The sequence below is a fragment of the Octodon degus genome, unplaced genomic scaffold (assembly GCF_000260255.1).
Source record: "Octodon degus isolate 3935 unplaced genomic scaffold, OctDeg1.0 scaffold00137, whole genome shotgun sequence".
In the NCBI taxonomy this organism is placed as follows: Eukaryota; Metazoa; Chordata; class Mammalia; order Rodentia; family Octodontidae; genus Octodon; species Octodon degus.
Window position 1 is genome coordinate 7,655,818 of NW_004524713.1, and position 10,060 is coordinate 7,665,877.

The 10,060-nt window shown below is 35.4% G+C and overlaps 1 protein-coding gene across 2 annotated transcripts in view; it reads left to right on the forward strand.

The window, feature by feature from the left end:
• Positions 1–3,261: 3,261 nt before the first annotated feature.
• LOC101581347 (olfactory receptor 50-like) overlaps positions 3,262–10,060 on the forward strand; it is a 24,151-nt gene continuing 17,352 nt past the window's right edge. Inside the window, exons 1-2 of one of the 2 annotated variants that reach the window (XM_004641524.2) lie at positions 3,262–3,269; positions 4,028–4,967. In XM_004641524.2, coding sequence (XP_004641581.2) covers positions 3,262–3,269; positions 4,028–4,967 — 948 coding nt within the window. Of the gene's footprint in view, positions 3,270–4,027; positions 4,968–10,060 lie in introns of those variants that run through there. The other variant, XM_023701596.1, reaches the window with a different exon arrangement.

Here is a 10,060-nt window from a genome sequence, read left to right on the forward strand (position 1 = left end):
TCACAGCCCAGTGACTAGCTAAGACACAAAGCACCCACCCATATCCTTGGACTTTATTAGGTAAACAGCATGATTGGGAGGGGGTACTGGTGGGCTATAGGAAGCAGTGAAGGTGAGCTCCTGATGGGATCAAAGTTCAAGGATTGAGGAAGAATGCATTTTTTATATTGACCATGGTTAACCAGTAACCAGATTGTCCACTAATGTCAAGTACTTAGCTAGACAGAATTTGCATGAGTCAAAGTCCTCAGCTGCCATGTTATCTGGTTTTGAGGTGCCAGGACTCCATAGACTTATATGCCAGTCTCAGTTCTTGAGCCATCTGGAGGTCTCTCCACAAGTCATGTAGGCCTAGGACACACTCTTGATTTATTCTTGTGCCAATTTATTAATATTAATTATTACTTGCTCTGTACCATATCAAGCTGGTGCTCAACAGTGATGTTTTAACATATTTGCTCATCTCTACATTGCATGATAGCACATAATGTCTAATTTCTGTCATGAGTTGAAGAAACAGCTGAAGATACATGAAATGAATTTGGGACCAATTTTTTAAGAGATTAGGTGAAAAACTTACGTGGTGGATATTTTACAGTATTATGGAAAACCTGAGGCAATGGAATAATTCATTTCCTGGGTCCAGTGGTGGTGATGAAATATGAGTTCCCTCATTCTGTAGCTCACAGAATGAAGGTGTTAGAGTATTTCTGGTCTTGAAATCCCATGGGATACACAAACAAGAAACATTGGTTCTTATGGCCAAATCCTTGTTTCGTTTGAGAGCACTGTGCCTCACATATCCCCCCTGGTACTTGGAGAGGACAAATAGTGTTGTGACCCTACAGGTTCTTACTGACTGCCTTGTGGTTATCAACATTATTCTTACAAGGGTAAGCTCTCTAACTTCTGCTTCAATATACAGTTCTTTCCCCAAGAGAGCCAAAGGCAATGAAGCAATTACATCATGTTTGACTCTAATTTGGAACTGGGGATAGAGACCGTCCCCTTATGGTTTGGAAAAATTATAACTCACCCGGGTTTCCCAGGAGCTATGATGAAATGGATATACGTATAACTATCTTGTTTGTTTTGACCTGTCAAGTTTTCTGTCTGCCTCAGTTGAACTTTGAGTCTTCAAAGACTCGACCTGTTTCACTGTATTTCCTGTCTTCTAGAGAGAAATGACAACCTATCTCATGACTTGTTAACTGAAGGTATCTGCACTCATCAATCTAAGGAGATTGTCAGAGCAAGAGTAGAATTTACATTCACTAGCATGGTTGAATATGTTTGTGTGTGTACATGTCTGTGTCCCATGTGTTCTACTGATCCCTTAATTCTACCTCATCCCTGCACCATAGCATGACAGATAACTCCAGGTAACCTATTTTGAATTATCTATCCAAATCCCAAGATGATAGGGCACAGCAAAATCTATATGTAAAATATAACTTATTGTAAAACAATCCTATCCTATGTCTAATTTTTGAGATGATAGGAAATGAACATATCTCCTTTGTTTATCATTAGCCCCATTGAATCGGTTGGGTTTCTTCTAAATTTTATACCAATTCTCTGTAATTTTCTTATCTCCACTGTCACAATCCAGATGGAAGCATGTACTAGTATTTTTAAAATAATTTTATTGAGAAACAAATAACAATGAAACTGTCTCAAAAGCAATTAGTAGGATAGTTTCAACTATTAATACATTGCATATTGTTGTCTTCTTAGTGGTTATTCATAGTAGAAGATGCAGACATGATATCCTGTCCAAACACTATTAGAACAACTCTTTCTATTCATTGAACTAAGAGAAAGTAGCTATATATTTATCCTAACTACAGTGAATATACAGACAAAAGATGGTCCTTCATTTGTATCCCCTTTTTTGTTTAGTTTTGTCACAGAAGGGTATTCCATTATCATTTAAATATTGTAGGTGCATGAGTTCAGCAAAATATTCTGTATCTCAACTAATGCAATAACATCTTATTCAGACTTCTGTTGACATTCTTTTCTTGGTATAATCTGATCTCTAAGCAATAGATAAGATAGTATTTAAAATTTTCAGCCACTAAAAACAAAAATTCAGTCACTGCCCTATATAGACTTTTTCTTGGGAATATGATTAGTGAGATTAAAACTTCTATTGTCATAGAAGCAGCTTTACATACTTTTGCCTTTCTACTATTCTCTAGCCCCAAGTAGTTTCTAGACTGATGGTGCCCTGAATTTTCTTTGGCTTTAATGTTCCAGCTCTATGCTTTCCAAAAACTTCACTATAATGCCCATTTTTATATCTTCATATGACAGACTCTTATATTCTCAGGAAAATAATCATGTTCTCCCCTTAGAAAATACAGAAAATAGGCTTCTTCTACACCTATCTTTTAATAATTTGATGTTATCCAGGAAAATCATGAATGTACATTTTCTCCAGTTCCATTTATTAGAATTCATCATAGATAGATAGATAGAGATAGAGATAGAGATAGAGATAGAGATAGAGATAGAGACAGAGACAGAGACAGAGACAGAGACAGAGACAGAGATAGAGATAGAGATAGAGATAGAGATAGAGATAGAGATAGAGATGCCAAAGATCAAAATGATGTAACAAAAATATTATTTATTGTAATTTTGCTACAAATAAAAAATATTAGAAGCAATGTACATGTCCTACAGGTGGCTGATTTTAATTTCATTATAAGCTGATTGTAATTAACAAAGTAATAAGCAATATGATTCATTGTACAATTCATATCAGGTAATAATTTTATATTAACAGAATGTTTTGACATAGCATGCTAAAGATATCAGAATTTTAAGATCATTTCAATCAAGCTGAGAGAATTGGTGCATTAATGTAAACGTTGTTAACTCCTAAAATGAAGATTCTTAATTTCAGACCCTCTTCAACTCTGAAAGACAAAAACTTTTAGATTTATGAATCTGTATAAAAATATGGGTTCTATTTTGTGCTAGGCAAAACATCTTGTTGACTTTCTCTGTTCTTTTGTGATTGTTCACATAGATATGTATATGACCAACTGATCAGAAGGAGAAGCAAGAAAAACTACTAGTATATGTATGAAACATACCTATAAAGAATCATTACATAAAACTTTGACTAGGAACTGTGAAAAAGGAAAAGTTATTACTTGGTTATGTCATAGAAACAGAAAGAACTTACTGTTTGGCAGATCCAGGAGATATCTAAATGTATCAAATATTCCTGGTGCTTTAAAGATTTGCATGAACTGGTTTGAATTGAGAAAATACACAAGAGGGAATTTAAAAGTAAAACAGATTTTTGTTTCCACGTTCCTTAAAAGATTTATCAGAAAGGGTGATAGAAGACTGAAAATATTAAGTAGGAAAAATTTTTCTTTTAGGAATAACTAATGGGTGTGACAAGGAGTGACAAGTATATTTTGTTATTGGTGTAGATTCATGCCTTTGAGGCCCTTGCTTTATCCTACTAGCACCTTCCAGATCTTGATATTTTGAAGAATTTGAAATTCTCAAATTTGAAGGATTTCTGTTTTGCAATTTACAAGCAGCCCACTAGATGAACTCCCTCATCTTGATGCAATTCCTAAAAATAAAGTATTAACTGAAATATCTGTCAGAGGTTAATAGAGGCTAGCAAATCACTAGAAATAATCGATTAGGTTTTGATTAATTGGTTACTCATCTGGCCTTGCACCTAATTCCTTATCTCAGATTCTTAACAGAATACATAGACTTCTCAAGTTGAAACCTCTTCTGAACTAATAATCATTCAGATAGTTCATGGTTCCTCAAAAGACATTGAGATGGTTTCCAGATGGGTGAATGATAATTGTCTTTGCTCAGATCATCATTAACAACCAATGTGGTAAAAATCTTGAGATATTCAGGTTAAAATCCACATACTGCTAGATCAAAATCACACTTTTATTATGTAGTTGTCACACTAACTTTTCATTTTCTCATATGTCCACTCCTCTTGCTTCTCCAGCAAAAGATTAGAAGAGAGCATGAGGAGGGGTAATCAGAGCAGTGCATCTGAATTCGTCCTTTTGGGGCTCCCTATACAGAAGGAGGAACAAGGCATGTACTACGCCCTCTTCCTGGTCATGTACCTGACCACGGTGCTGGGGAACCTGCTCATCATCCTGCTCATCAGGCTGGACTCCCGCCTCCACACACCCATGTACTTCTTCCTCAGCAATTTGGCTTTTACTGACATCTCTTTCTCATCAGTCACAGCTCCAAAGATGCTTGTAAATATGTTGACACATAGTCAATCCATCTCTTATGCTGGTTGCATTTCTCAGGTATATTTTTTCTTATTTTTTGCAGATCTTGACAGTTTCCTTCTAACTTCAATGGCCTATGACAGATACGTGGCCATCTGCCATCCCCTGCATTACACCACCATCATGAGTCAAAGTCTATGTTTCCTGCTAGTAATTCTATCCTGGGTCTTTTCCTGTGCTGGTTCTCTTGTGCACACTCTTCTCCTAGCCCGTCTCTCTTTTTTTGGAGACAACACACTCCATCACTTTTTCTGTGACCTATCTGCCTTACTTAAGCTGGCCAGCTCAGACACCACCGTCAATGACCTGGTTATTCTGATTGTAGGATCAATGGTTATTACTCTACCATTTGTATGCATTCTGGTGTCTTATGGCTATATTGGGGCCACCATCCTGAGGTCACCTTCAATCAAGGGAATCTGCAAAGCCTTCTCCACATGTGGATCTCACCTGTCTGTAGTTTCTCTGTACTATGGAGCAATTATTGGGCTATATTTTGTACCCTCTTCCAATAACACTAATGACAAGGATGTCATTGTGGCAGTGTTGTACACTTTGGTCACACCCATGCTAAATCCTTTCATCTACAGTTTGAGGAATCGGGATATGAAAGGAGCTCTGCGAAATCTACTCAATAGAGGAAAATTTTCATTGTGAAGGCATTTGCCTCATATAAAGGGGATTTGAGTCTTTCTGAGTCCTGGACATGCCTTCTGCACCAGGATTATGAGGCCTTATAAATAATTTCCTCTCAGAATTATTGTTTCTTAGTGAATTTTGATTTTAACTCATTTTTTCAGCATGTATTTCAACTTAATTGTAGTTTTTGTTTCTATTCAATTGCCTTGTGTTTCTTGACAGAATTGGGAACAGTTTTTACAAACACATGTCAATTTTCCCTTCTTCATTAGTATCCTTGCCATATGATTAGAGTTTTACTACAGTCACAGATTTTAGCCAATTTTATTTTTCCTGAGAATACTGTGCTGCCTTCTGTCCCAAAGTTATTTTTATTTTCTCAAATTATCAAAATATTTGTTCTGTTTTGGTCATAATTTTATTTCTGTATTTTACTTTATGATGGATTATGAATTCATTTTTTATGAATAACTGTAATGAGAAATTCAGTTCTAATTTAGCTTTTAATATATTTATTTTTATCATAAAATGGTACATATTTAAATGATACTGCCTGATGTTTCCACACATGCTGAATGCATAATGTTCACATCAAGATCAAATATAAATGCCAGGGAGACAGCTCAGTGGCATAAGTGCTTGCCTGGCAAGCACAAGGTTCTGAGTTTGTTCCCTGGTACCACAAAAAAATAACAATAATGATAATGATAATAATGATAATAGATAAGATCGTAACTCATTGTGAAGGCCCTGAGTTCAAACCACAGTACTAATGAAAAGAAAATCTTTCTTCAAGTATTTCTCATTTCTTTGCAGTAAAAATACACAAAAGTCTTTCTTATATCATTTTTGAAATAGTATTTTATCATTATCTGTAATGACTCTACTATGAGGTAGAACACCAGACCTATTTGTTCTATCTAATTTTTAAAAATATGCATATTTATTCAATTTAGGGGTCACTGTTTACTCTGAATTGAGATAGATAGTATTGCTCAATGGTTTAAGATATGAAGAAAGTGAAAAATATCAGAACTGTAAGCCAAAACTTAAAGTTAATCATGAATATGTAACTCTGTAAAGTTTTAGAACTTAAAAAATGTTTCTGTTAAGACAAAACTAATTATCAAGTAAGACATTTACTAATATATCTTTTAAAACTGTGCCTGTTATTAACAAGTTCCCATTTTCTTTGTATAAGTAGTATATTTATAACTGAAAGTTGAACTTTTCATATTTTAAAATGTAGTTAAACATTTAGTATTTGATGTAGGAAGTGAAGGCATCCCCAATTTTTATTTTTTCCAATTTTTTTTATCTTAAAGAGGAAAAAAACAAGAACAAACACAAAAACAAAGCAACATAGAAGAATAAAAGTGGTACAGAATTTCAAAACAAGAATAGAAAATTGACAATGGTCGCTATATTACGTATTATCAGCAAATTTGTTGCTCAGATTACCAGATATCCTTGTCATAGAATTGGCATGCAAGATTTGATCAAGCAATTAAACATAAACTCTTCCTTTCACTAAACCTTAATTTTTTTCTTGTCCATTTTACTTTTTTTTTTCCAATTTTATTTTTGAAAAAATTTTGGTACCAAGAATTGAACACAGGACCTTGTGCTTGCCAGGAAGATGCTTGTACCACTGAGCTATAGCCATGGCCCTATTTTTTAAGTTTGAGTTTTTTGGTACAACTTAGGTATACACAATGACCACATTCATTATACCAAATTTGTATCTGTACATACTAGATCTTAATTCTTCTTCTTTTTTGTATAACTTAGTACTTCTTTTTCAACCTTTCCCCATTCTTCTAGCTGTCCCACTCCTTCTTTGTTGTTTGTAATTTCTTATACATTGTTCAGATCTTTTAGTTATTTTAGAATGGTGGTAATGAAGCACACAACTCTTTTTTCCCAAGTGAGGAAGCTTAATCACAAATTGATGTAAGATGGTTTTTTTTTGTTGTTGTTGTTATTAAAGTTCAGGACAATGAGCTAGGTAGGTTGTGTATGGTACTAACCCAATTAAAAAAGGCAACACTCCATATGGTTCCAAATACATGAAAAAATGCTAATCAACAAAGATAATTAAAAAATCCATGATAAAAGTTTGGAAAGGGGAAAGATGAAGAGTTAAGACAAAGGTAATTTTTAGAACAGAATATTTAGCAAGCATGATAATGACACAGTACATACATGACATTTTGTCAAAAACCAAGGGGGGAAATACTTTCACCAAATCTGTAGAACGCAGTGTATGAACACCAATGTGAATGATAAAATTTAGTTAATAATATTTCACCAATATTAGTTGGATTGTAATAAATTTTCTACACCGTGCAAGAAATTAATAAGACAAGCTCTGAGCAGAGGTGGAAGAAATGAAGAATCTGAATGCTATCTGCTTAATTTTATTTTATTTTTTTACCTTAAACTTCCCTAAAAATAATCCACCAATTTTTAAAAACCTACAATAATGTTAGCCTCTCTATTCAGACTATGAGAAATCTCATTATTTACCTCTTCAACAAAATTGGTATTAATCTACAGAGTTCCACATGTTTTATAAGTTCAGTGAATGTCACATTTTTATGTCACTGTGCTGTTACCTTCTGTTTCCTTTTTTTATTTTATTTTATTTTATTTTATTTTTTTTACCTTCTGTTTCCTTGATCATCAATGCAATAAAGCATCTTTGTCTGTATTTTTCACTATTTGTGATGAATGCCTAGCTGCTTTTCCAAATCTTTATTTATTTATTTATTTATTTATTATTTGTATTTTAGGGAAGGGTCTACAGGGTGTTCAGGGTCTCACTACTGGATCTGACTCACAGTGATTCTTCTGTTTACAGCCTCCCAAGAGCTGGGATTACAGGCGAGTGACACCACACACAAACTCAATTGACATCTCAGAGTGCCCCAGGGGTGGGCCCGGCAGGGCAGGCCCAGGGATGGAACCCCAACCCCTGCGCCTGTTTGCAGGTGCTTTCATGCACTGAGCTATTTGACTGGGCCTGCTCTTCCAAATTTTAAACTCATACAATTGTCACTAGAAAGAGGACCCTTCCTTTTCCATTAACTTAGATGTGTCTAAGAGACATATGCTGTCCCCAGTGGAAAAGATATGGATGTGATTATAGAGAAGCATATGGGTATCTCCTTCTATTGGGTGGAAAGAGATTAGCTGTTGCTCTCAGAGATAGCCTGGTTCCTGAAGGGTCATTCTGGTACAGGGAGAAAAACTGAACTCGGGTGGGTGACCTCCAAATGATACAGGTAATCTCTAAATGATATAAGGGAAAAATGATCTCCTGACCAGACCTGGACAAGTTCATGTTCCCTAAAACCGAAGAATGAATTTTAGGAACAGAGGTTATGAGAAGAATGTATATATGAGGGAAAGGAGGCTCCTGTCCGAGAGAGGGGGACAGGAGGGGAGCCCAAGTGGGTTGTCCCCAGGAAGCTGTCTCTTCCGAGGACTTTTATAGTATAAAACCATGCAGGGCTAAGGTGGAGAAAGGGGGAACTCGCTTAGGTGCAGGTGGGGTGGGACAAAAGTATGGTCAACCAATGAGATTACAAGCACCATTGCTCAGGTAAAATTGATTAAACCCAGGACCAAATGGGAAAGGGAGTGTAGCAAGCAGCCATGAATGTTAAACAGGACTTCATCTGGTAGCCATCAGATAAGGATTCTTCCTGGCTTTCTCAAGATAATGATCAATTTGGAATGCTAATCTTTAGGGAAGTTAGCATTTGTTTGCTCTTTGGTCTTGGGGTCTGGTTCACAGCAGGAGCATCCCTCCCTCCCACAGTTGTAAGGTATCTTGTCTTCTGTGCTGTCTCCTTCAAGGGTCTGGCCCTGTCTGACTGCCTATAATACTTTTATCTAATTTGGCTGCCTGCAACAATTCTACAAAAAGCCAATCTATCCATGAGGACATCCACACTGACCCAGGTGGACATCGTTGTTGCTCTTACTGCTACAGAATTCCTTCACTGTGATTACACAACCATATCTTTCTCCTGCTTTCCTGCTGGGTGTCATGTCTTTTATTTATCACATCAAAGACAATCTTTACAATATCTAGAAATTAATACTTTCCCAAGTTTATTCACAAATGTCTCCCAAAGTTTAAAGAATTTTTTTTTTCAGAACCAGGGAATGAACTCAGGCCCTTGCACTTGCCAGGCAAGCTCTTATTCTACTATGCCATCTCCCCAGCCCCTTCCCACGTTTAAAGATTGTTAGCATCTTTCTTATCAGTGGTTTAATCCTAATGTACTTAATACTACTGTATCAATTTATGATTGATGTTCTTGATTTTAAAGTGATCCTTTGAGAAAGTCTCCTTGAAAATGGCAATTGATCCATCTTCTAGATAACAAGCAATAGATGTAGCACAGAAAAACAAGAGATGAGAAGAGGCACACTTGTATCTTCTCCATGGGGAGCAACTTATACTCGCATAAATAGTATGAATATGGCAAAGTTATAATCTCTGGCAGGATATATCAATGCTAATTACACACATCCACATGCGCCCACACACACACACACACACACACACATACACATACACGCACACACGCACATACACTCCAAAACATCTTCTAATAGTTTACATGATCATAAAGTTTTTCAGAGGCTGGGAAAATTTGCGATTTTTGGAAGATGGAAGCTAACGCCTAAATTAATTAGTATAGTCATAAAAAACTGAGCTAGATATCAACATGTTAGATCACAGATATTAAAAGAACTCAGTAAGTACAGAACTTGAAATTTTTTATCCCTTAATAGAAATTTGTGCTGGCATTGACAAATTATATGTTTTATGCCAGAGTTTAACCAAATATATCTGAAAAAAATTTCAAAAGGACTCCCTTGTTTTATGCACCTGGTGACAGTATGCTATAACTTTATGTAAGATTTTAATTTTTTTAATTTTTAAAAATCTTTGAAATATATGGAGTTGGTTGTTTTGATGTATTATGAGATAGAAATTCATTTTAGTTGTTTCTCATAATAATAAAAAAGTACTTGAAGTTGATTTTTTATGGCTCATCCTCTCTCAAGAGTTTCTTTTTCTTTTTCTTTTC